This window comes from Ranitomeya imitator, chromosome 4 (assembly GCF_032444005.1).
Source record: "Ranitomeya imitator isolate aRanImi1 chromosome 4, aRanImi1.pri, whole genome shotgun sequence".
NCBI lineage: Eukaryota > Metazoa > Chordata > Amphibia > Anura > Dendrobatidae > Ranitomeya > Ranitomeya imitator.
In genome coordinates, this window is record NC_091285.1 from 147,491,849 (window position 1) to 147,519,504 (window position 27,656).

Here is a 27,656-nt window from a genome sequence, read left to right on the forward strand (position 1 = left end):
ACAAGTCACGCCTCCACTACTGTTTGACAGTGTAATGGGCTAAATAGTGTACGTGTTTTATTCAGCGTGTGCAAGGAGCAAAATTAAGAGAGCAACCTTTGACTTGTGCATCATTAATGCAGTTCAAGGTGTGGCTCTTGTACCTTGCAACACCTGAGGGGGGGTTAAAGGTTACCTTTGAAATTGGTTCAACTAGGCTTCGGCCTACACTCTGCTCCTCTCCTCCTCCTGCTGACCCTGGGCTATAACACCGCCAGTTGTAGCCTGGAAGTGCTAGCTGCACAGAGAAAAACACCAGCCAATGTGTTAGTGGGGTTCAGCACCGCCAGCTGTTCCCCTGCTGTGTAGCCGGCATCGTGTCCAGCACAAGCCACGCTGGCACAACAGACCAAAAGCTGCCACCAGTGCAGGCTTCGGCCTACACTCTGCTCCTCTCCTCCTCCTGCTGACCCTGGGCTCAAACACCGCTAGTTTTTGCCCGGAACTGCTAGCTGCACAGAGAAAAACACCAGTCAATGTGTTAGTGGGGTTCAGCACCGCCAGCTGTTCCCCTGCTGTGTAGTCGGCATCGTGTCCAGCACAAGCCACGCTGGCACAACTGACCAAAAGCTGCCACCAGTGCAGGCTTCGGCCTACACTCTGCTCCTCTCCTCCTCCTGCTGACCCTGGGCTCAAGCACCGCTAGTTTTTGCCCGGAACTGCTAGCTGCACAGAGAAAAACACCAGCCAATGTGTTAGTGGGGTTCAGCACCGCCAGCTGTTCCCCTGCTGTGTAGCCGGCAACGTGTCCTGCAAACGCCACGCAGGCACATGAACTGAAATTGAAGGGAGCCTGCCCCCCACCCCCAGGTGTTTCTATGTATAACAGCCACCTTGTACAGCAGTACTGCTGCATTTGTACAAGGTGGCTGACTTTTTTCTCCTTGCCCACGTGGAACTCAACACGTACAAAATGTGTCTCATTAGAGACCATTCCACTGTCCCTGAGGTGTGACTTTCCTTTCTAATGACACGCAGCACCCCCATTGTTAGCGCTGCCCGTCTTCTGACATCATTGGTTGGCTGGCTGTGCCTGTGTGTCCGCCCTGCCCGACACAACGCCCCTCGTTGTCTCATATATTTTGACTGCGAGGGTGTGATTGATGGGCACGAGCAGTGCATATGTTCCCCTGTCTTCACTCCCCTCCTTCCGCCTTCTTCTGACTGTGCGGCCTCATGGCCGCGGCATGCGATAAGGGATCAGCTGAGGCCGCCCAGTCTGAAGCAGGTGTAAGGACATGTGTGAGCGGCGAACATATTTACTGCACAAGGCCACGAATCCCAGCACCGCAGTGTGACTTTAGGAAAAGGCACTGTGGGTCTGGGATTTATGGCCATCGTTAACCGCACCGGCCAACATGAAATGAGGTCATGAGACGGCCTGCACTAACAGGGTATTGCCAAGGGATAACACAAGAGCGCAGTTTCCTGTACTGCAAATAACAACGGTAAGGAATCTGCGCCCAGCACCTAGGTGTAAATTTGTACACCTGTGCTGCGTCTCCTTAAAAAGACAAGTCACGCCTCCACTACTGTTTGACAGTGTAATGGGCTAAATAGTGTACGTGTTTTATTCAGCGTGTGCAAGGAGCAAAATTAAGAGAGCAACCTTTGACTTGTGCATCATTAATGCAGTTCAAGGTGTGGCTCTTGTACCTTGCAACACCTGAGGGGGGGTTAAAGGTTACCTTTGAAATTGGTTCAACTAGGCTTCGGCCTACACTCTGCTCCTCTCCTCCTCCTGCTGACCCTGGGCTATAACACCGCCAGTTGTAGCCTGGAAGTGCTAGCTGCACAGAGAAAAACACCAGCCAATGTGTTAGTGGGGTTCAGCACCGCCAGCTGTTCCCCTGCTGTGTAGCCGGCATCGTGTCCAGCACAAGCCACGCTGGCACAACAGACCAAAAGCTGCCACCAGTGCAGGCTTCGGCCTACACTCTGCTCCTCTCCTCCTCCTGCTGACCCTGGGCTCAAACACCGCTAGTTTTTGCCCGGAACTGCTAGCTGCACAGAGAAAAACACCAGTCAATGTGTTAGTGGGGTTCAGCACCGCCAGCTGTTCCCCTGCTGTGTAGTCGGCATCGTGTCCAGCACAAGCCACGCTGGCACAACTGACCAAAAGCTGCCACCAGTGCAGGCTTCGGCCTACACTCTGCTCCTCTCCTCCTCCTGCTGACCCTGGGCTCAAACACCTCCAGTTTCTGCCCGGAAGTGCTAGCTGCACAGAGAAAAACACCAGCCAATGTGTTAGTGGGGTTCAGCACCGCCAGCTGTTCCCCTGCTGTGTAGCCGGCAACGTGTCCTGCAAACGCCACGCAGGCACATGAACTGAAATTGAAGGGAGCCTGCCCCCCACCCCCAGGTGTTTCTATGTTTAACAGCCACCTTGTACAGCAGTACTGCTGCATTTGTACAAGGTGGCTGACTTTTTTCTCCTTGCCCACGTGGAACTCAACACGTACAAAATGTGTCTCATTAGAGACCATTCCACTGTCCCTGAGGTGTGACTTTCCTTTCTAATGACACGCAGCACCCCCATTGTTAGCGCTGCCCGTCTTCTGACATCATTGGTTGGCTGGCTGTGCCTGTGCGTCCGCCCTGCCCGACACAACGCCCCTCGTTGTCTCATATATTTTGACTGCGAGGGTGTGATTGATGGGCACGAGCAGTGCATATGTTCCCCTGTCTTCACTCCCCTCCTTCCGCCTTCTTCTGACTGTGCGGCCTCATGGCCGCGGCATGCGATAAGGGATCAGCTGAGGCCGCCCAGTCTGAAGCAGGTGTAAGGACATGTGTGAGCGGCGAACATATTTACTGCACAAGGCCACGAATCCCAGCACCGCAGTGTGACTTTAGGAAAAGGCACTGTGGGTCTGGGATTTATGGCCATCGTTAACCGCACCGGCCAACATGAAATGAGGTCATAAGACGGGCAGCTCTAACAGGGCATTGCCAAGGGATAACACAAGAGTGCTGACTCCTGTACAGCAAATAACAACGCTCAGGAAGCTGCGCCAAGCACCAAGGCGTTATTTGGGACACCTGTGCTGCGTCTCCTTAAAAAGCCAAGTCACGCATCCACTATAGTTTGACTGTAGAATGGGCAAAATTGTGTACGTCTTTCATTCAGCGTGTGCAAGTAGACAAATTAATAGAGCAACCTTTCACTTGTGCAGCATTAATACTGCACAAGGTGTGTCTCTTGTACTTTGTAACACCTGAGGGGGGGTTAAAGGTTTCCTTTGAAATTGGTTCAACTAGGCTTCGGCCTATACTCTGCTCCTCTCCTCCTCCTCCTCCTGCTTCACCACGGGCTCTAACATCGCTAGTTTTTGCCCGCAAGTGCTAGCTGCACAGAGAAAAACACCCGCCATTGTGTTAGTGGGGTTCAGCAACGCCAGCTGTTCCCACACTGTGTAGCCGGCAAAGTGTCCTGCAAACGCAAGGCTGACACAAAGCTGCCTCCAGTGCAGGCTTCGGGCCTACACTCTGCTCCCCCTGCTTACCCTTTGCTCCAGCACCGCTAGTTGGGGCTCTAGGAAGACAATCTTTAATAGGCAACGCATCTGGGTTCCAGCACCGCCAGCTGGTTCTCGGCAGTGTTTTTGTCACAGGTACTCCCTCGTGCCAAACCTGGTTTCAGCACCGTCAGCTGTTTCCGGGTTGTGTCAAACTCGCTGAGACGCCTATGCTTGCCCCGTCGTGTTGCGGTCGGGTTAGCCAACTCCAGGGTGCCTCCAGTTTAGGAGCTTCCTATGTGGGCTGCGTGAACTGGTAGTCAAGGCTGGTTCTGTAGTGCCAGTAGGCCCAGCTCCCCCTGTAGGACTGTTGGGGTTCGGTAACTGCGGCTGCCTCGCGGCCTAGCTGTTCTCTCCTCTCCTGTGGGCCTTCGGGTCCACCACCTGGTTCCAGCACCGTCAGCTGGTTCCAGGCCGAGCCTTTGGCTTAGGTGCCTCCTCCTGGGTATCCGAGTTCCGCCAACGTCAGGCGGTCCTTGGTAGTGCTTTTAAGCGCGGGCACCTACAGCTTAGTAACCGGGTTCCAGCACCGCCAGCTGGTCCTCGGTCGTGCCATTGGCTCTTGCACACTGGGGAAACGCATCTGGGTTCCAGCACCGCCAGCTGGTTCTCGGCAGTGTTCTTGACACAGGTACTCCCTCGTGCCAAGCCTGGTTTCAGCACCGTCAGCTGTTTCCAGGTTGTGTCAAGCTCACTGAGACGCCTATGCTTGCCCAGTCGTGGTGCGGTCGGGTTAGCCAACTCCAGGGTGCCTCCAGTTTAGGAGCTTCCTATGTGGGCTGCGTGAACTGGTAGTCAAGGCTGATTCTGTAGTGCCAGTAGGCCCAGCTCCCCCTGTAGGACTGTTGGGGTTCGGTAACTGCGGCTGCCTCGCGGCCTAGCTGTTCTCTCCTCTCCTGTGGGCCTTCGGGTCCACCACCTGGTTCCAGCACCGTCAGCTGGTTCCAGGCCGAGCCTTTGGCTTAGGTGCCTCCTCCTGGGTATCCGAGTTCCGCCAACGTCAGGCGGTCCTTGGTAGTGCTTTTAAGCGCGGGCACCTACAGCTTAGTAACCGGGTTCCAGCACCGCCAGCTGGTCCTCGGTCGTGCCATTGGCTCTTGCACACTGGGGCAACGCATCTGGGTTCCAGCACCGCCAGCTGGTTCTCGGCAGTGTTCTTGACACAGGTACTCCCTCGTGCCAAGCCTGGTTTCAGCACCGTCAGCTGTTTCCGGGTTGTGTCAAGCTCACTGAGACGCCTATGCTTGCCCCGTCGTGGTGCGGTCGGGTTAGCCAACTCCAGGGTGCCTCCAGTTTAGGAGCTTCCTATGTGGGCTGCGTGAACTGGTAGTCAAGGCTGGTTCTGTAGTGCCAGTAGGCCCAGCTCCCCCTGTAGGACTGTTGGGGTTCGGTAACTGCGGCTGCCTCGCGGCCTAGCTGTTCTCTCCTCTCCTGTGGGCCTTCGGGTCCACCACCTGGTTCCAGCACCGTCAGCTGGTTCCAGGCCGAGCCTTTGGCTTAGGTGCCTCCTCCTGGGTATCCGAGTTCCGCCAACGTCAGGCGGTCCTTGGTAGTGCTTTTAAGCGTGGGCACCTACAGCTTAGTAACCGGGTTCCAGCACCGCCAGCTGGTCCTCGGTCGTGCCATTGGCTCTTGCACACTGGGGCAACGCATCTGGGTTCCAGCACCGCCAGCTGGTTCTCGGCAGTGTTCTTGTCACAGGTACTCCCTCGTGCCAAGCCTGGTTTCAGCACCATCAGCTGTTTACGGGTTGTGTCAAGTTCACTGAGACGCCTATGCTTGCCCCGTCGTGGTGCGGTCGGGTTAGCCAACTCCAGGGTGCTTCCAGTTTAGGAGCTTCCTATGTGGGCTGCGTGAACTGGTAGTCAAGGCTGGTTCTGTAGTGCCAGTAGGCCCAGCTCCCCCTGTAGGACTGTTGGGTTCGGTAACTGCGGCTGCCTCGCGGCCTAGCTGTTCTCTCCTCTCCTGTGGGCCTTCGGGTCCACCTCCTGGTTCCAGCACCGTCAGCTGGTTCCAGGCCGAGCCTTTGGCTTAGGTGCCTCCTCCTGGGTATCCGAGTTCCGCCAACGTCAGGCGGTCCTTGGTAGTGCTTTTAAGCGCGGGCACCTACAGCTTAGTAACCGGGTTCCAGCACCGCCAGCTGGTCCTCGGTCGTGCCATTGGCTCTTGCACACTGGGGCAACGCATCTGGGTTCCAGCAACGCCAGCTGGTTCTCGGCAGTGTTTTTGACACAGGTACTCCCTCGTGCCAAGCCTGGTTTCAGCACCATCAGCTGTTTCCGGGTTGTGTCAAGCTCACTGAGACGCCTATGCTTGCCCCGTCGTGGTGCGGTCGGGTTAGCCAACTCCAGGGTGCCTCCAGTTTAGGAGCTTCCTATGTGGGCTGCGTGAACTGGTAGTCAAGGCTGGTTCTGTAGTGCCAGTAGGCCCAGCTCCCCCTGTAGGACTGTTGGGGTTCGGTAACTGCGGCTGCCTCGCGGCCTAGCTGTTCTCTCCTCTCCTGTGGGCCTTCAGGTCCACCACCTGGTTCCAGCACCGTCAGCTGGTTCTCGGCAGTGTCTTTTGCTCTTGTACCTTCTGCTCCCCATCCTGGTTCCAGTACCGTCAGCTGGTTCCGGGCAGAGCCTTTGGCTTAGGTGCCTCCTTCTGGGTATCCAAGTTCCACCAACGTCAGGTGGTCCTTGGTAGTGCTTTCAGGCACGGGTACCTCCTGCTTAGTAACCGGGTTCCAGTAACGTCAGCTGGTCCTCGGTAGTTCCATTGGCTCTTGGACCTTCGGCTACCCATCCGGGTTCCAGTACCGTCAGCTGGTTCTCGGCAGTGTCTTTTGCTCTTGTACCTTCTGCTCCCCATCCTGGTTCCAGTACCGTCAGCTGGTTCCGGGCAGAGCCTTTGGCTTAGGTGCCTCCTTCTGGGTATCCGAGTTCCGCCAACGTCAGGCGGTCCTTGGTAGTGCTTTTTAGCATGGGTACCTCCTGCTTAGTAACCGGGTTCCAGTAACGTCAGCTGGTCCTCGGTAGTTCCATAGGCTCTTGAACCTTCGGGTAGCCATCCGAGTTCCAGTTCCATCAGCTGGTTCTTGGCATTTTCTCAGCCTTCTTGTACCTTTTGCTACATTTCCAAGTTGAAGACCCTAAAGTCGACGACCCGGAAGACCACCCCGATGACGACGACGACGACCCGGAAGACCACCCCGATGATGACGACGACGACGGCGGAGACGACGACGGCGGAGACGACGACGGCTGAGACGACAACGGCGGAGATGACGACACTGGAGACGACGACCCTGGAGACGACGACATGGAAGACCGAGAAGCAGAAGAACAAGAGGCTGCAGAACAAAGAGCAGAAGAACATTAAGCATAAGACTTAATATCAGAGCAAAAGATATTATCTAAATTATATGCAGAAAAAGACTAAGCAGTGTATGGGGGTGAGTCCGTTCCTCCTCGTGGTGCCCCTGGATAAAGCCTGATGCTGCAGGCCAAACTGAACGCGGACAAATGTAACTTTTGTGACTGGCAGAACGGAAGGTGTAATCTTCCAACTTTTATAGATAACAACTACGGGAATGCCTGTCACAAATGAGAATATGATGAAGAAGTAGAATAGGAAGAATAATAACAGTGGAATAAAAAGAATATGTAGAATAGGAAGAATAATAATAGTTGAATAAAATGAATATGAAGAATGTAATAAAAAAAAAAAAAGGTAAAGGATGAAGAAGAAGATGAATAAGGTGAAGAAGAAGTTGATGTGAAAGATGCTGATGATGATGAAGATGAAAGTGTGGGAAAAGAAAAAAAAAAAGAAGGGGAAGGGCGTGGAATAGTGAAACATCAATATCTGACAAAATAAAAAAAAAATAGTCAATATCTTTGTCACTCCGAACGTCTTAAAAAAAAACAAAAAACATGCTATTCTATTTGATTGGGATAAACCTCTATGACTTTAATGTCTCCGCCACCTCCCCAAATACATCTGGCATTATTCTTAGTTGTTTTCCTTCATGTAGAATGAACCTACAAGGCAAGAAAGGGTTTATTTTAATTCCGATATTTTGGTCCCATTGACTTGCATTGGGATCGGGTATCGGTATCGGCGATATCCGATATTTTTTGAATATCGGCCGATCCAATCCGATACCGATACTTTCCGATATCGGAAGGTATCGCTCAACACTAGTGGTGAGCACTTTGACCCAACAAGTGCTTCACAGAAGTTTATAATGCAGAGCCGTAAAAATAAAAAATCATATTTTTTTCACAAAAATGATTTTTCGCCACCAATTTTTTATTTTCCCAAGGGTAAGAGAAGAAATTAGACCACAAAAGTTGTTGTGCAATTTGTCCTGAGTGCGACGATACCCCATATGTGGGGGTAAACCACTTTTTGGGCGCATAGCAGAGCTCGGAAGGGAAGTAGCGCCATTTGACTTTTCAATGCAAAATTGACTGGAATTAAGATGGGACGCCATGTTGGTTTGGAGAGCCCCTGATGTGCCTAAACATTAAAACCCCCCACAAGTGACACCATTTTGAAAACTAGACCCCCTAAGGAACTTATCTAGATGTGTTTTGAGAGCTTTGAACCCCCAAGTGTTTCACTACAGTTTATAACGCAGAGCCGTGAAAATAAAAATTCTTTTTTTTTTTCACAAAAATGATTTTTTAGCCCCCAGCTTTGTATTTTTACAAGGGTAACAGAATAAATTGGACCCCAAAAGTTGTTGTCCAATTTGTCCTGCGTACGCTGATACCCAATATGTGGGGGGGAACCACTGCTTGGGCGCATGGCAGAGCTCGGAAGGGAAGGAGCGCCATTTGGAATGCAGACTTAGATGGATTGGTCTGCAGGAGTCACGTTGCATTTGCAGAGCCCCTGATGTACCCAAACAGTACAAACCCCCCACAAGTGACCCCATATTAGAAACTAGACCTCCCAAGGAACTTATCTAGATGTGTTGTGAGAACTTTGAACCCCTAAGTGTTTCACTACAGTTTATGACGCAGAGCCGTGAAAATAAAAATTCTTTTTTTTTTTTCACAAAAATTATTTTTTAGCCCCCAGCTTTGTATTTTCACAAGGGTAACAGAATAAATTAAACCCCAAAAGTTGTTGTCCAATTTGTCCTGAGTACGCTGATTCCCCATATGTGGGGGGGAACCACTGTTTGGGCGCACGGCAGAGCTCGGAAGGGAAGGAGCGCCATTTGGAATGCAGACTTAGATGGATTGGTCTGCAGGCGTCACGTTGCATTTTCAGAGCCCCTGATGTACCCAAACAGTACAAACCCCCCACAAGTGGCCTCATATTGGAAACTAGACCTCCCACGGAACTTATCTAGATGTGTTGTGAAAACTTTGAACCCCCAAGTGTTTCACTACAGTTTACAACGCAGAGCCGTGAAAATAAAAAATCCTTTTTTTTTCCCACAAAAATGATTTTTAGCCCCCCAAATTTTTATTTTCCCAAGGATAACAAGAGAACTTGGACCAAAAAGTTGTTGTCCAATTTGTCTCGAGTACGATGATACCCCATATGTTGGGGTAAACCCCTGTTTGGGCGCACGGGAGAGCTCGGAAGTGAAGGAGCACTGTTTTACTTTTTCAATGCAGAATTGGCTGGAATTGAGATCGGACGCCATGTCGCGTTTGGAGAGCCCCTGATGTGCCTAAACAGTGGAAACCCCCCAATTATAAATGAAACCCTAATCCAAACGCACCCCTAACCCTAATCCCAACTGTAACCCTAACCACACACCTAACCCTGACACACCCCTAATTCTAATCCCAACCCTAATCCCAACCGTAAAGTTAATCCAAACCCTAACCCTAGCCCTAACCCTAGCCCTAACCCTAGCCCTAACCCTAACCCTAGCCCTAACCCTAATGGAAAAATGGAAATAAATAAAAAAAAATTAATTTTATTATTTTTCCCTAAGGCTAGGTTCACATTGCGTTAGCGTAATCCGCTAGCGCTAAACGGATTTCCCTAACGCAATGTCTTTTTAGGTGTCGTGTTTAGTGGTCGCGTTAACGTCCCCGCTCTGGAAGATCGGGGATCGGAGCTCGGGCGCGCCGCAGACGCTGCAAGCAGCGTCCGAGGCGCGCCACAAAAGAACGGCACCTTGCTAGCGCGAGCCGAAAATGGCACACTCTAGCGATGCGCTACACCCGAAAATCACATTGCTGTCAATGGTTGTGCTAACGGACCCGTTGCACGGCGTTAATTGTGACATTTTCGCCGTGCAACGCTGTCCGTTAGCGTTAACCCATTAACGCCATGTGAACCTAGCCTAACTAAGGGGGTGATGAAGGGGGGTTTGATTTACTTTTATAGCGTTTTTTATATTGGATTTTTATGATTGGCAGCCGTCACACACTAAAAGACGCTTTCTATAGCAAAAAAGTTTTTGCATCTCCACATTTTGAGAGCTATAATTTTTCCATATTTTGGTCCACAGAGTCATGTGAGGTCTTGTTTTTTGCGGGAAGAGTTGACGTTTTTATCGGTTACATTTTCGGACACATGACAGTTTTTGATCGCTTTTTATTCCGATTTTTTGTGAGGCAGAATGACCAAAAACCAGCTATTCATGAATTTCTTTTGGGGGAGGCGTTTATACCGTTCCGCGTTTGGTAAAATTGATGAAGCAGTTTTATTCGTCGGGTCAGTACGATTACAGCGATACCTCATTTATATCATTTTTTTTATGTTTTGGCGCTTTTATACGATAAAAGCTATTTTATAGAAAAAATAATTATTTTGGCATCGCTTTATTCTGAGGACTATAACTTTTTTATTTTTTTGGTTATGATGCTATAGCGTGGCTTGTTTTTTGCGGGACAAGATGACGTTTTCAGAGGTACCATGGTTATTTATATCCGTCTTTTTGATCACGTGTTATTCCACTTTTTGTTCAGTGTTATGATAATAAAGCGTTGTTTTTTGGCTCGTTTTTTTTTTTTTTTCTTACGGTGTTCACTGATTACGATTACAGCGATACCTCATTTATATCATTTTTTTTATGTTTTGGCGCTTTTATACGATAAAAGCTATTTTATAGAAAAAATAATTATTTTGGCATCGCTTTATTCTGAGGACTATAACTTTTTTATTTTTTTGGTTATGATGCTATATCGTGGCTTGTTTTTTGCGGGACAAGATGACGTTTTCAGAGGTACCATGGTTATTTATATCCGTCTTTTTGATCACGTGTTATTCCACTTTTTGTTCAGCGTTATGATAATAAAGCGTTGTTTTTTGGCTCGTTTTTTTTTTTTTTTTTCTTACGGTGTTCACTGAAGAGGTTAACTAGTGGGCCAGTTTTATAGATCGGGTCGTTACGGACGCGGCGATACTAAATATGTGTACTTTTATTGTTTTTTTTTTAGATAAAGAAATGTATTTATGGGAATAATATTTTTTTTTTCTTCTTTATTTAGGAATTTTTTTTTTTTTTTTTTTACACGTATGGAAATTTTTTTTTTTACTTTTTCACTTTGTCCCAGGGGGGGACATCACAGATCACCGATCTGACAGTGTGCACAGCACTCTGTCAGATCGGTGATCTGACATACAGCCGGGCAGGATTAGAGCTGCAGCTGCAGCCTGATCCTGACCCGGAAGTGCTCCCTGCAGGACCCGGATGCAGCCCGGCGGCCATTTTGGATCCGGGGACTGCAGGGAGAAGACGCTCGGTACACGGTGAGCACATCACCGTGTACCGATCGTCTCAGGGAAGCCCGCAGGGAGCCCTCTCCCTGCGCGATGCTTCCCTGCACCGCCGGCACACCGCGATCATCTTTGATCGCGGTGTGCCGGGGGTTAATGTGCCGGGAGCGGTCCGTGACCGCTCCTGGCACATAGTGCCGGATGTCAGCTGCGATAGGCAGCTGTCACCCGGCCGCGATCGGCCGCGCTCCCCCCGTGAGCGCGGCCGATCGCATATGACGTACTATCCCGTCACTGGGAATTAAGTCCCAGGTCACCTGGACGGGATAGTACGTCATATGGGATTAAGGGGTTAAGGACTGGCGGAACGCACCAAGTATAGATGAAATGGAACTAGGTGCGTTCGCAGTCCGAGGTCCACCGTGCAGGTAAAAACCCTGCTGCTAGTAAAGACGGACTATATGGCGGTTCTATAAGAATACACACATGGGTTAGCTTCACCCTGTGTGAAGGAAGCGACCCTGTTGCGTCACAGGACCGCGGTACCGCACATAGAGCGCAAGCAAGGAGACACTAATCTCAAACCCGAGACTGAGGATTTGAGTTCAGAAGACCCCATGCGCTCGACACCGCAACTGGGGTGTCAGAGGAACATAAATAATAATATAAAGGCACAAGAGTGCGTGCGGTGCCGCACTGACGGACGCCACTAACCACCCAGGCTTGGGTCATGAAAGCGCAGAGCAAGCGCACGGCGCCGTACTGGTGGACACAGCAACTGGTAGCTGTAATGTGTGTTACGTGCTGTTGGATAAGTCGGGCGCTAGATAGCAAACATACACCTTCCACGAACAGTCATCCAATAGGGAGGGTTATTTAAAGAGCGACTTTCACTCACAACACACACACATATTAACAAGACAATACTAGCGCATGGCCGTGCGGTCATGCGCAGTTTATATAGTTGCAGCACAGGAAGCTGCTACCGAAGTTTTGCCCTTTCAGGACCTTCCTGGAGGACCAATGGAATGTGCTGCAGTACCTGAGCATGTGACCCTCGATCTCCAACGGGAGATCTTGCCCTGGGCATGCTCAGAGTGTGAAAATAAGGACTTAGTCCCAGAGAAGCCTGCTCGCCGCAGATCAGTGCAGGGTACAACAGGAGAGCCAGAAAAGGCAGCAGTAACCCTCTGCACAGAATCAGTCCCAGCAAGATGCTGGGAGCGACGCCTACGCTGAGCAGACCCCACTGCGGCCGATGCAGAATGGGAGACCGCAGCAGACACGGATCGAGATTCCTCCTGTGCAGCAGAGGAAACTCGACTCCTAACATAGTGTGAGCAGCCTCTTACCTCAGCACCTCTGGTATCTCCAGTATTAGATCTGATGGAAAAGATGGACAGCAGTATGAGCAGCATCTTCCTACCTCAGCACTTCTGATATCTCCAGTATTTGATGAGAAAGACAGAGTAGACAGCAGTGTTAGCAGCCTCTCCTTACATCAGCACTCCTGCTATCTCCAGTATTATATCAGAAAGACAGGGTGTATGGCAGTGACAGCAGCCTCTTCTTATCTCAGCACTCCTGCTATTTCCAGTATTATATCAGAAAGACAAGGAGGACAGCAGTGTGAACAGCTTCTTCTTATCTCAGCACTCCTGCTATCTCCAGTATTATATCAGAAAGACAGGGTGTACAGCAGAGTGAGCAGTCTCTTCTTACCTCAGCACTCCTGCTATCTCCAGTATTCTATCAGAAAGACAGGGTGTACAGCAGTGTGAGCAGCCTCTCCTTACATCAGCACTCCTGCTATCTCCAGTATTATATCAGAAAGACAGGGTGTATGGCAGTGTCAGCAGCCTCTTCTTATCTCAGCACTCCTGCTATCTCCAGTATTATATCAGAAAGACAGGGTGTACAGCAGTGTGAGCAGCCTCTTCTTATCTCAGTACTCCTGCTATCTCCAGTATTATATCAGAAAGACAGGGTGTACGGCAGGGTGAGCAGCCTCTTCTTACCTCAGCACTCCTGATATCTCCAGTACTAGATCAGAAAGACAGGGTGTACGGCAGTGTGAGCAGCCTCTTCTTACCTCAGCACTCCTGATATCTCCAGTACTAGATCAGAAAGACAGGGCAGAGAGCAGTGTGAGCAATCTTTCCTTACCTCAGCAGTCCTGATATTTCCAGTATTAGATCAGAAAGAAAGGGTAGACAGCAGTGTAAGCAGTCTCCTCTTACATCAGCACTCCTGATATCCCCAGTATTGGATTAGAAAGACAAGGTGGCAATTTTTTCAGGATCTGTATAGAAGACTAAAGGGAAAACACAAAAAAACACAGTTCAACGTAATCTTTAAATGCACAATGGTCATGAGTTTTCATGAATTCAAACTCATTTTGTTTGTTGAAGACAGCAGATTTTACCCTAAAAAAACACTTTAAAAATTTTTGTAGCGCAACTGTTAAATACAGAACCAAAGAACATATTTGACAATTTGCAAAACTCATGAACCTCGTGCCCCATTATGATGAATTGGGTGAAAAAAATCAACAAATACAACAAGAAAAATTACTTAAAAGAATTTTCAAATGATAAATTGGACCCAAAATGTTTACATGGGTTCTTTTTTATTTATGTTGCCATATATAGAAAATTGTAATTTTCAACAGAGAACTAGAACATCTGGAATAAAGTCTTATTTTCTACTGATCCATTATTTTATACCCCAAAAAAACATTCAGCATGAGGATTCTTTAAAATGTGTACATTATCACGACGCTTTCTCATCATTTACATTTCTCTAGGTGGTTCAAAGTATAACTCAAGATACAACTGGACTTGTGACTGATAACGGGGTAAATTAAGCTTCTTCTTTCCTCTTTGGCCACATCTTTCACTTCGATACATAGATATCCCTGTTTATAAATCTATTTAATTGTGATGCTTATACAGCTCTAAAAATCCCCTTACAGAATAATTATTTTTCAGGTGAATGAATATTTGACCAACAGTTCTCTTTTTATCTCGACTCCCCCACACACAGGAGGACTCAACTCCTGCGTTCTCTACGAGAGAGCTACAGCCAGAGTCTGGTGGTGGCTTAATATGTGTAGAACAAAATTAGCAGAAGTCAAAAAAATTCTTCTCTCCACCAACATCAGCTGTCAAAGGAGAATTAGATGGCCTCCCTGCTTATTAGACTATTGGTCAATTCTGCTGATGTGGGGTTTTGCCAACAATAGTCTAATGTGAATGGAGGCCTTAACATTCTCTGCAGAGCTTTACAGAGATTGGTATCACTCACCTCAGACCATGTCCTGAACAGGGCTTAGTATCGAAATTACCTATCACAAACAATCAAGTGAATGAATGTTATAAGAACTTGAAGAATAAGGACTGGTTGGCCTTCTTCAATTTCTGTTTCTGGAAACACTTGTAGTCTATATAAGAGACCATCATTTAGAATCTTAGAACTTTAAGGCTACGTTCCCAGGTGAGTTTTTGATGTAGCAAGTTTTACAACGTTTTTCTGTACCTATCAGCTAAATTAGGTTACTTGCATTTTTTCATTGTGTTTTTGAGTGTTTTCTTACATGCATTTTTGTGTCTTGTTTTAAATATTGTTGCTTTGTGCTTGATACTTCTCGATATTTGGCTTTAACAAAACTTTATTTATACAGTCATGTGTGGATTACACGAGTTTTTAGTGCATTTCATCTGTGGAAATGTATTAAAAAGACACATAATTTATTTACCTGTGGATTTTCCACATCTGATGCAATTCTATAAGTACTCAGTGTACCTACAAGAGAAATTGACATGTTGCAGACTACAAATTTGCATTACACGTCAGATTACACTGTGTAAAAAAAACACAGTGGGCATGAGTTTCTATAAATCCCATTCACGTTGCTGGAACTATAAGATACGCAGCGTAAAAAAAAAATCACCAAAAATGCTTCGCGAGCACACAGTCCGAGTTGTCTTTATTCCTTAGAGAAGTTTATGAAAAAAGTAAAGTTGTTTTACTAGTTTAACTCACAATACACACAAAAGGAATACCAGATGAAATTCTTCAGCATTATTTAATTGGGAATGACAACAAGTCATCTTTAAATTTTCAGTACGTTTTTGAAATATGGAAGAAAATTTGACTACTGAAAAGATAACCATGCAAATAAGAGAACATAAAACGTCATGCTGTTGTTGGACCTTTGTGCTGTCAGAGGTCAGACATCAGTAGAGAATAAAACATGTATATTTTAGTCACACACAGTGTAGGATCGACTAAGTGCAACACATAGGGATAAGAGGATGGTGGTCTCAACACTTGGGAAGCAGGGAGAGGAGACCCCTAGACAGATCTAACGTCACCCTGTCTGCCCTAAGAGATCCTAAATAGGTTCTGCACCCATCACCGAGCAGCATACCTAGTCCCTGTCAGACGCAAGTGGTAAGCCCTGCTTAGTTAAGGAAGGGGTAAACGCTGGTCAAATCTCACTAACACTAAGGACAGCTAGGATAAACAAAACCAGGGGAAACTTAGCTTGAGTAGACTTAGAGAGAAACACTGTCGTCCTTCAAACACCAAAGAGGACGCTAGCCGACTGCTGTAGCTCCAAGCCTCAACAGGGAAATGCAAGTAGAAAATATCACCCGCAACTCCCAACAGCAAGTTGGGAGTAATAAACACCCAGATCCAGGTGTGACTATTAAAGCCTAGGGAGGTGGCTACTGGGTCCTAGTATCAGATATACCAGGCAGAAGTCTAAAAAGCAAACTGCTGAGACCTTCTGCAGACAGATGCAGTGCAACGGTCTGCAGCCTCTGACACATCCATGACAATTTTAGCAATAGGTTTCCAAAGTGACTAGTAAGTTGTGTTATGGCAGGAGACTAGAAGGAGAAATGCTTTATCTGTTTTGTAAAATGTTGGTAGAGCATGAACTTGCTTTGAATAACTATGTCATTGGCATTAAAAATGTTAATGTGATGGTTTTAACTTATTTAGTTATCATTAAAGTGGTTTTCCAAGCTAATAATATAGAAAAAAATCTAGATTATATTTATGATGCATGCTAACTAGACGTGGCCACCATGATTTAGACAGATATTCTATCCAGCTGCTTGCTGAAAAGTAGTTTTCATGCTATCAGGACTTGCAGCAGGCCTCATTACCATGTATAGGATAAATGTTCCTATTCTTCTCCTGCATACCCCTTAAACAAAATGTAAGATGGTCTTGTAATTGCTACTTGTCTTCACACACCATACTGACATGCACTAAGAAACCAAATCTGCCCATTGGGTTCTGCATGATCTACAACCGAGCACGACAAGCAATAAGGAGGGAGGTGAGCAAGGGAGCAGTGAAAATGAGGCTTATGATGCTTGACATCCCATTCTACAAGAACAGTGGAAAATCAAATGTTCATGATATGAGTGGTCAAAGGAGATGTGCAAATAATGGCCTATAAGTCTCCTCACATAGGCATGTGACACTTCACAAGGAGCGACATTACCCTTTAGAGGACAAACAGGAGATTAATAACGGGACCATACTAATATGACTGTATTTGAGAGTGACCTAAAGTCTGGCACAGACTGGCTCACAGGGGAACAGATAAATTCCCGGTGGACCTCTGTGTATGAGTGGCCCCCCTCTTCCCTACATGAACAGTAGTTGGCACACTACAATTGATTCACTATACACAGACAAAGGCAGCATATAATCATTAATTTAACAAACTGCCCAGTTTATTATTATATAGTAGCATAAGTAACTTTGTGAATAAGGGTAATGTAATATTTGCAATAAACTGAACAGTGAGCCCTCAAAGTCAATGTTACTGGTGGGCCCCTGGCACCACAGTCAGATTCAGCCTACAGAGGCATCTTAACTACAGACATAACATTAGTAACTAATCTTTTCGCACGTAAACTATTTTTAGATATTTTTCTCAAAAAACTCCTTAATTCCTATTATGCCATTTATGTAGTTTTAAGAAATTCTGTATGTTATTGTTGTGTATTATGGTATTCATCTCTGTTTCTGTTTCTGCAGGCGGCTAAACCAATTGTTAACATTATAGTAGACGTTTTGTGCGGTTTGGTAAGTATATTGACCAATTATAATTAGTGCAATACAATATAGATACTGTACATTTTACTTGGATTTGTAATACTGTTTTCTCTCTTTTAGGTGAACCTTATTCTTCCAACAGTTTGTAAGTAATTCCTGGATAATTTAAATGCTATAATTAATGTAAACTTTAGTTAATCCCTTTCAGTTGCGGACTGTTTTTGTTTTTGCATTTTCATTTCTTCATCCTTCTTCCAAAAGCCATAAATTTTTTTCATATCCATACGAGGGCTTTCTTTAACTTTATTTTAATTTTTCTGTTGATGGAGCTCTATAAGGATTTTTGGTTAATTTAATATTTTAATAGATCAGATTTTTGTGAATGTGGCAATGGCAAATATGGTTATATTTTTATGCTTTCTGAATTTCTATAATTTTGGATTGAGGAAAAGGGGGAAACTTTTTTTTTTTTAATCTTTTAACATTTTTAAAATCTGTTTATTGTACTTTTTTATTAGTCCTCCTAGGGGACTTAAAGCAGTGATTTTTATTACTTATTCTATATTCTGCATTATTGCAGCACATACTGTAGATGTAATGGCAATCTTTTATGAAGCCCAGTCATGGGTTGGGCTTTATACGAGCACAAAGATGACAACCTAAAGGAATTATGCATTGGCTCCCAAATCTGTGTATCACAAGGATTGTGCCACTTACATGCTTCTGTCAGTGATTGCCAGTAAGGCTACTTTCACACTAGCGTTTTTCTGCAGACGTCTAAATGCGTCATTTTGTGGAAAAAACGGATGCGTCAAAAATAGTGAAAAACGGATGCATCGCATACACCATTTCGACGGATCCGTCGCAAGTCCGCTAAACGGATCCGTCGAAATACTGTATACGTTGCATCCATTTTTACCATCCGTTGCATCCGTTGCATCCGTTTTTATGACGGATCCGTTTATAAAATGGGAGTCTCCCAAATGTGATTGACTACTGGAAAATATGGAAAACTATAAACTATATACTGACTATTTTTACAGCCCATCTTTGAAAGGGTTTAGAGAAAGTGGCAGAGATGGAAGGAGTGCTTGGGAGTATTGCGAGCATGGTAACTGATGTGATTTTTTAGACCAAATGGCTGGATATAATAGTGCGGGAGAAGGAGGCAGCAGCAAGACAGAGGATTATTCTGTAGCAACAGCGCCGGAGACGACTCTGGATACATCCTATAAATGAACTGCGGATGTTGGGGTTGAAGGCCCAGGCCAGGTTTATATAGATTTGGTGGTGTCTGGTGAATTTGCAACAAAATCCTGAATCTGAGCATGCTCAGTGTAAAAAAACGTATTGCAACGCTGCATTGCGTCATACGACGTGTCTCGACGGATCCTGCGTCCATAAGCTTCTGCAGCACCCCAGAGATCTGGTCGTTGCAGTATGACACTCTGCCGCTAAGTGGAGTGATGGTACGTCTGATGGCACTGAAGGAATTCTACTGACCAGGTATCACCAGCACACATTACACTTCACACTCCGGCCACTAGGGGGAGAAAAAGGCTTTATTTATTGGGCCACTCCTCACACTGGTAAAACTAGGGGTTGGATAGGAAGTTAGTCAGAAGCTGACTGGGTTGGATTCAGGCAACATCCCATGGCAGGGGGTGTTGCAGGGAGAAGACACAGGGGGGTCCCTGTCAGGCGTGGGAACCTGGCAGGTGCCTAGCGAACAGAGCAGAACGTTATTGAACCGCGCCTGCACACCCCGCGGCGGTATCCTAAGAAAGTGACATGAAGGGAAGGATATTGTGGAACAGTGAGAAACGAGATCAAGCACAAAGGAGAGCCAGTAGGAGTCGTGCCGTGAGACCGAGGCAACATCCTACTGAGGCGCATAGACGGTGGCCGGAACACTGCGGGAGTAACTGACTCTAGGCCTTACTTCCAACTCCGCAGGACAGTTAATTATAGGTTGGCTGTCTACCGTAAATTTCCTACGAAGACATAGGGGGCAACGCGTGGAGAGGGGCGTCTCTAGGGTCCCGGAAGAGCTCTGAGCCTTCCCGTCATACGGGTGCGTCCTAGCCATAACATACCTGGGGGACAAGAAACTAGTAACATCTGGAACAAGAGAGAGAGAATTAGAAAGAACGAACGAACGAGAACAGAAGTTGTGAGGACTATTCCGAATGCTCAGCAGGGTAGCACTACAACACACAGGCGCTAGTGGTAGGCACTGATTTCCACCTGCAAAGGGAACTCTGGATGTGCCCATCGGACCGGCCGGTCTCAGAAAGCCCTGTTAATCGTGCTCTGGATTGCGGATCCTGAAGTCTTCAGTAAAGAGGTAAAGAGACTGCAACCCTGTGTCCTCGTTATTGACTGAACCTCACACCATCACCATCTACCTTATTGTGAAGCCCTGGGGACCTACTTCACCTGTGGGAAGGTATACCATCTAGCTGCCATTCCATCACCCCAGCGGACCCCACAGCAGCGTCGGTCACCCTGACCGAACACCACAGGTGGCGTCACGAATCCCTGACAGACTCCTATCACCTTTTATTGGACGCCCCTTAGCAGGGTCAAGGACCAGGTCCAGCCACCGTGACAGCCTCAGAACCGATTCAGAGAGGCCCGGTACCGAGAACTCGTGGCCCTGAGTCTGGGGGCGATCCACTTCCATTGTAGCCAACAACGCATGCCGCAGGATGCGTTGCGACACGTTTTCTAGGCGGAGATAAAAACGTTACGATCAACGTTTTTTTCCAGATGACGGTCTGCCAAATTTCGACGCATCCGTCGTGCAATGTACACGACGTATGACAATCCACCGGAGACATAGATTGGCTAATTAAGTAGTGATGTGATATGGGTTCAGTGATAGGCAGCTCACGCTCGCAATAGCCCCCATGTGTCCTCTGATAGGCTTACAGGTGACATGCGGTTTTGTTTATTTACTTTTCACCGTTGACATGTGCATATTATTATGAATTTGAACATTATTGCCAATAATGTGGCCATGTGATATGAATGCAATGAGATTTTAATTATGTATGTTTCACTATATATATGTTTTTTATGGTTAATATGATCACCAGTTATTATGTATGCAAATTTTGTAGGCGGACCTGTCAGGTGGTGGTGATCCACTTCCTTTATAAGGCCGTCATTTTGAATATTATGTATGCTTGATAAAGACCCCATAGGGGTTGAAACGTCGCACCTTTGGCACAATAAAGTGTTTACTTCTTTCACCTGGATTGGATGCCGTCCTTCACTTCTGAAACTTTGGTAGAAACAGCTTATTACGGTTTAACAGCCACCATCCAAGAAATATGCTTGAGTCGCTACCATGGAGCCAGATGCTTAGAGTCAGGAGGATAGTGGCTGATGACTCACGTCTTGACTCTAGATTAGATGAGATGTGCCTTAAATTTTTGAGTAGAGGCTATCCTGTGAATGGAGTTAGAAAACATGTGGAACGGGCTAAAGGGACATCTAGAGCGGCCATAAGGGAGAAAAAGACTAGGGTTAGAGAGAAGCGGATTCCCTTTGTGTCCACCTTTAATACAGCTAGTGGGTTGATGAAAAATATGATTTTGAAACATTGGCACATTTTGCATCAGGGTCTGCCTGATATTGAAGAATTTGCCCTGCCGCCAATCTTATCCTACAAAAGAGGACGTAATCTAAAGGACAAATTGGTCAAATCCGACGTTGGTCCTACAGTGGTCAATGTGCAGAGGACGTTGGGCCCCCCGAAATTTGGTAATTTTCCCTGTTTAGGATGCGCGTGCTGTGGGAATATGATCAAGGGTGATTTTTTTAATCATCCTCACACAGGCCAGAGGTACTCCATCAGGGAGAGGTACACGTGCACCTCAAGTTTTGTTATTTATCTTATTGTTTGTCCCTGTGGACTCACATATGTGGGGGAGACCACAATGGAAATAAAGGCACGCATCAGCAAACACAAAAGTACCATCAGAACCAAGATGATGGAGTTACCAATACCTAAACACTTCATTGAGAGTGGACACTCAGTTAGTCAGTTACGATTTAGGGTGATTGATGGCGTGCCTCCTTCCCGTAGGGGTGGGGACAGGGTTAAACTATTAAAAAAGAAAGAACTTAGATGGATATCGATGTTGGGTTCTCGACAGCCTGGGGGGTTAAATGTTGACTACAATCTCTCAGTATGTGTATCTTGATCTATCTTTATATGGTTCGTGTGGCTCACATCCGTTTAGATTGTTTTTAATGTGGTGATTGGTATACTACTTATTGCATTTTTTCTAGATTTATGTGAATTGACATATAGTAAATTGGCTGGTCTTCTCCTGTCTGTTGGAGATGGCGTTCTGCCTTCTTGATGGATATATAGCCATGGATATGGCATTATATTTGTTAAGACGATTCATGTGTATGTCTCCCCATATAGTTGTCCGTCGAGTATGGTGGGTCTGAGCTATTTTTAGCTATTTATGGCCCTATTTAGTGATTGAGGGGTTAATTTTGAGGACCACCTTTAAATATCTTTAGATGGGGGGCTCTAATGTCTTCACATACCTTTTTTGTATGTCCACATGTTTAATGGCATTAGCCCTTTAGTGTGAGCAAGGGTACCGGTGGATCATTAGCACATTTAGTGTGAGCAAGGGTACCGGTGGATCATTAGCACATTTAGTGTGAGCAAGGGTACCGGTGGATCATTAGCACATTTAGTGTGAGCAAGGGTACCGATGGATCATTAGCACATTGCCGTGGGGGCCGGAGGGCGTGTCTGTCGGCTCTCTGTGGCGGCGCTGTGTTTACATGCGCCGCTGGTGAGCCGGCAGGCATGCGTACTCGGTCCTGGGCTTACGTGCGGTATGCTGGGCTGACGCGCGGGTTGGTCATGTGACCTGAGTGGGGGCGGATGCAGGTACAGAGCCTGCAGTGATTCTAGTTTATGGGACGTGTGCCGGTTGGGGTGGGCGTGCCTTTCGGCTGCTTTCGGCGAAGCCACATGTTTTTACATGTTTGGCGCTGCCGTGTGGCCGGCAGGTTTACACACTGTAATCGGATATGTCTAGAGGTGAGTAATGAGAGCCTATGATGTTATTACCTATGTCACTATTTGGTACCATAATGATCAGCCTGGGGGGTGGTTCTATGTAAGCGGATATGGAGCTTGGATTGGCTCCAACGCATGGGCTTGATATGTGTCAGTGCCCTGGATTGGATTTTCACCGGAGACATAGATTGGCTAATTAAGTAGTGATGTGATATGGGTTCAGTGATAGGCAGCTCACGCTCGCAATAGCCCCCATGTGTCCTCTGATAGGCTTACAGGTGACATGCGGTTTTGTTTATTTACTTTTCACCGTTGACATGTGCATATTATTATGAATTTGAACATTATTGCCAATAATGTGGCCATGTGATATGAATGCAATGAGATTTTAATTATGTATGTTTCACTATATATATGTTTTTTATGGTTAATATGATCACCAGTTATTATGTATGCAAATTTTGTAGGCGGACCTGTCAGGTGGTGGTGATCCACTTCCTTTATAAGGCCGTCATTTTGAATATTATGTATGCTTGATAAAGACCCCATAGGGGTTGAAACGTCGCACCTTTGGCACAATAAAGTGTTTACTTCTTTCACCTGGATTGGATGCCGTCCTTCACTTCTGAAACTTTAATCCATCGTAATGCGTCGCCAATACAAGTCTATGGGAAAAAAACGCATCCTGCGGGAGATTTTGCAGGATGCGTTTTTTTCAAAAAACGATGCATTTCGACGTCTGCAGAAAAACGCTAGTGTGAAAGTAGCCTAACACGGTTGCTTAGGGACAGCATGACGGCTCAGTGTTTAACACTGTTAAAGGGGCCCATTTTGTGTGACCCGCTACTGTTTGCCATCTTGGTGCATTAGCACCAGGTCTAGCAAACAAGTATGAAGAGCAAGTCTCTGGATGGTGACTTTGTAAAATCTGCATCGAAAAGCACGTCTGGATGCTCACATACTGGGTGGAGGAGATAAATATGGTAAGCTGGAGATGCAATAACATTGCTACTTACATGGTTGCTTGAACCTGGGAGAAACAGTGCTGTAAGTATTCTTGAATGGGGGCGAAGTAGGCACCCTTGGCTGTACTGTAAGTATCCTGCCTTTAAAGAAATGGGAACAAGGCTACAGTGTGCTATTTGTGGGGAAGTTTTGGCTGTCTTTATACCAGCATCTGCATGTTACTACTGTGGTGGAATGTGGCTCTCAAATATCTTGCAAAGCTGAATGTAGCCCTATCAGTAAGAAATGATGACGAAAACTGATGTAGGGTCTTTTGGGAAAAATAAAATCATAAATTAATCGCAAGGTACAACCATGGATTCCCACATGTGGCAATCACATCAAAAAGAACCTGAAGACCCACCTCTTCCGACAAGCCTACAACCTGCAGTAACCACCGATCAACCAAACCGCTGCATGACCAGCTCTATCCTCACCTACTGTATTCTCACCCGTCCCTTGTAGATTGTGAGCCTTCGCGGGCAGGGTCCTCTCTCCTCCTGTACCAGTTGTGACTTGTATTGTTTAAGATTATAATTGTACTTGTTTTTATTATGTATACCCCTCCTCACATGTAAAGCGCCATGGAATAAATGGTGCTATAACAATAAATAATAATAATAATAATCACAGTCCTAATCAAGTTATAGAAAAGTGGCATCTTAGCCTTTTTGAAATGGACCACTTTGTGATAGCTAGAGAACACCTGTCTGTCGGTGTTCTCCAAGGCTCAGTTCTAGGACCCCTACTCTTCTCCAGCTACACCTTCGGCCTAAGAAGCTCATACTGGTTTGCAGTATCATCTCTAAGCTGAAGACTCGCAGATCTAACTATCTGGACATGACCTCCCTTCCTTACAGACCAAAATCCCTATTTCAGTTTTCTTTTCTGCTCGCTTTCTAGAACTGAACGTGGCCAAACCCGAATTCATCATCTTTCCCCATCCCACTCTACCCCTCCACCAGATCTATCCATCAATGTCAATGGCTGCTCACTTTCCCCAGTCCCACACACTCATTGCCTCGGGGTGATCCTCGACTCTGTCCTCTCTTAAAAACCACATATCCGAGCCCTTGCCTCCTCCCGCTGACTCAAACTCAAAAATATTTCCCGGATCCGTGCATTCCTTGACCATGAAACCACAAAAATGCTAGTGCACACCCTTATCATCTCCTTAGACAAAGTATGAAAGCATTAGATATTTCACGAAAACTTAAGAGTGATCACCATACTGTGAAGAGATTTGTGACTGAAACAGAGCACAGACAGAGTTCATGCAGATAAAGGCATAATTAGGAAGGTTTCTGCCAGACAAATTCATTGGATTAAGAAATTGCCATTACAGAGCAGCAAACAGTTATTTGAAGCTGCTGGTGCCTCTGGAGTCCCTCGAGCCTCAAGGTGTAAGATCCTTCAAAGGCTTGCTGTGGATGGTTGGTGGATGGCCACCATGTCCCAACAAGGCTGCAACGTCAGCAAGGAGGTGGAGGAGTCATGTTTTGGGCCAGAATCATGGGGAAAAAGCTGGTAGGGCCCTTTAAGGTTCCTGCAGGTGTGAAAATGACCTCTGCAAAGTATATAGAGTTCCTGACTGACAACTTTCTTCCATGGTATAAAAAGCAGAAACATGCCTTCAGGAGCAAAATCATCTTCATGCATGACAACGCACCATCTCATGCTGCAAAGAATACCTCTGAGTCATTGGCTGCTATGGGCATAAAAGGAGATAAACTCATGGTGTGGACACCATCTTCCTCTGACCTCAACCCTATAGAGAACCTTTGGAGTATCATCAACCAAAAGATCTATGAGGGTGAGAGGTAGTTCACATCAAGCTCTGGGAGGCTTTCTGACTTCATGCAAAGAAATACAAGCAGAAACTCTCCAAAAACTCACAGGTTCAATGGATGCAAGAATTGTGAAGGTGATATCAAAGAAGGGGTCCTATGTTACCATGTAACTTGGCCTGTTAGGATGTTTTGGAGTTAAATAGCTTTTCAGTTCAGTGAATGTGACCTCCTAATGCTGCAAATTCCACAAATGAGCATTTTCAGTTCTTTAAAACATATCAAATGTTTAGAAATTCTACTGTGCCTAATAATTTGGAACAGTGCATTTTGAGTTTTTATTCATTTTGGAGATTATACTGTTATCATTGGGAGGTTTCTTCAATAAAATTTGATGTGGCCTCTAACGGGTGATGACTTTTATTAGACTGACTGTCATTTGCACTAACCATTTAGAAAAATCTGAGAAAAATGTCATTTGCATAATAATTTGGAACATGGTGTATGACATACAAAGCCATCCATAACCTGTCTCCTCCATACATCTGTGACATGGTCTCCCGGTATTTACCCACATGCAACCTTCGATCCTCTCAATATCTCCTTCTCTACTCCCCTCTTATCTCTTCTTCCCACAACCGAATGCAAGACTTCTCCCTTGCTTCCCCTATACTCTGGAACTCTCTACCTCAACACATCAGACTCGGAAACCTTCAAAAAGAACCTGAAGACCCACCTCTTCCGACAAGCCTATAACCTGCAGTGATCCTTAGTCTGCTAAACCACCGCACAACCAGCTGTACCCTCTCCTAGTGTATCCTCACCCATCCCCTGCAGACTGTGTGCCCTCGCGGGAAGGTTCCGCTCTGCTTCTGTACTTGTATGTGCCTTGTTTTGCTCATGTTATTAATGTTATGGAATAAATGGTGCTATAAAAATGTATTATAATAATAATAATAATAATAATAATAAAAAGGGACAAGGCAACTCTAAATCAGCAAGTCTTCGGGGATATTCCCAGTATAAAGTGGTAAGTGCCTAAATTTACCTAATAAAGGACAATATGGTGATCTAACAACAAAGTTAGGGGGACCCAAAGCTTATTGATGTTTATGGGGAGAAAGTTTAGCCTTTTAACAATGTAAATAATAGCAGCATTTTTATAACCTCAAGTATTTTTACTGTCTTTTTTAGGATCCTGAATAAATCAACAACACATAAGAGTTGTCTCACAGGCTCCAAAAATGATATTCTAACAAATCTTTAATCAAATATGAAATCATAACTGCAATATCTTCTCTTCTTGGCATCTTTGATACTAAATCGTCGGAAAGCACATTCCTGATGTATGATTCAATGTGAAAACTACAAGAATCACCAGTAATAATGAGTTCATATCACTAGCCAGGAACCTCTGTCAACATTTTCATGACTTTTCTAGCTTTAATAAATTCAAATTTAATACAATTCAGAGCAAATTATTTTTTTGTGCTTATTTGCTTTACCATAAAAATCTTGAATCAATATAATTTTGTACAAGGTTATACACATGATTTTCCTAAGCAGGTGCACAGGGAATATTCAGTCCACGAATGCATAAATTCAAAAAAGTGATTGAGCACTTTGGGTTAAAATCTTCAAATAATTAATTTATAACTTCTTAAAAAACATATTGTAATGACAAACTCTAAAGTATATGTGATCAACATCCAATGCGTTTTGAGCTGCTTCGTAGAGGCACGTACGTGTTCTGTATGTTCGTGGATAGAACATGTACCCATTATGTTCTTATTGCAGAACAAATGATCAATAAAAAATCATGGAAACATGTCCATTTTTTATTCTGAGACATGGATCAAAATTAGCCTTACAAGTTTATGGGTCTGTGAAAATCTCAGGGAGCACAAGGATGCCATAAATGGGTAATATATGCGTTGTCAGTTATTAACATTGCAATTTACAGGAGAAGCTGTGTAATTTATTTATTCTTTCATATGTGAAAATCACTGTTGAAACATAGTTAATACTGACACACAGAGAAAACACTGATGAAATTCAGATCCAATTCACTGATCAGCAACAGTCCATGTTTTTACACATGGGACTGCATTGCAGTCACAGACGTAGCTGTGATTGCAATGTAGAATAATAGTAAGTGTTAGTCTTGGACAAGCTATTTGACCAAGGCAGATTTAAGAAAACCTGCTGGGCTTCTATTTTTTAAATGGATTGCACGTTGGTAGTGGGGCAGTACCTTTCTTTTCTGGCCTGGTTTTCCTTGTGGCCCGTGGCCACAGGTTGCTTGTAAATACCCCTGAAGCAGAGGGTTGGGTGTGTCAGGGTTAGTGTCCATCTGGTGTTTGCAGGAGTATGGAGCAGTCGGCTCTGCAGAGCTCCACCTGAGTTAGGTAACACAGGCAAGTGGTTGGAGGTGGACTGGCGTGCTTATCGGCTGCAATCTGGAGGATATGATTCCCGGCTCCG

General features: G+C 45.7%; 1 protein-coding gene across 1 annotated transcript in view; it reads left to right on the plus strand.

The window, feature by feature from the left end:
- LOC138675621 (ranaspumin-like) overlaps positions 1–26,650 on the plus strand; it is a 130,419-nt gene extending 103,769 nt beyond the window's left edge. The window contains exons 12-15 of the mRNA XM_069764009.1: positions 14,044–14,094; positions 17,304–17,351; positions 17,442–17,466; positions 26,367–26,650. Of these exons, the coding sequence (XP_069620110.1) occupies positions 14,044–14,094; positions 17,304–17,351; positions 17,442–17,466; positions 26,367–26,368 (126 nt within the window). The 3' untranslated portion in view covers positions 26,369–26,650. The remainder of the gene's footprint in view (positions 1–14,043; positions 14,095–17,303; positions 17,352–17,441; positions 17,467–26,366) is intronic.
- The last annotated feature ends 1,006 nt before the right edge of the window (positions 26,651–27,656 follow it).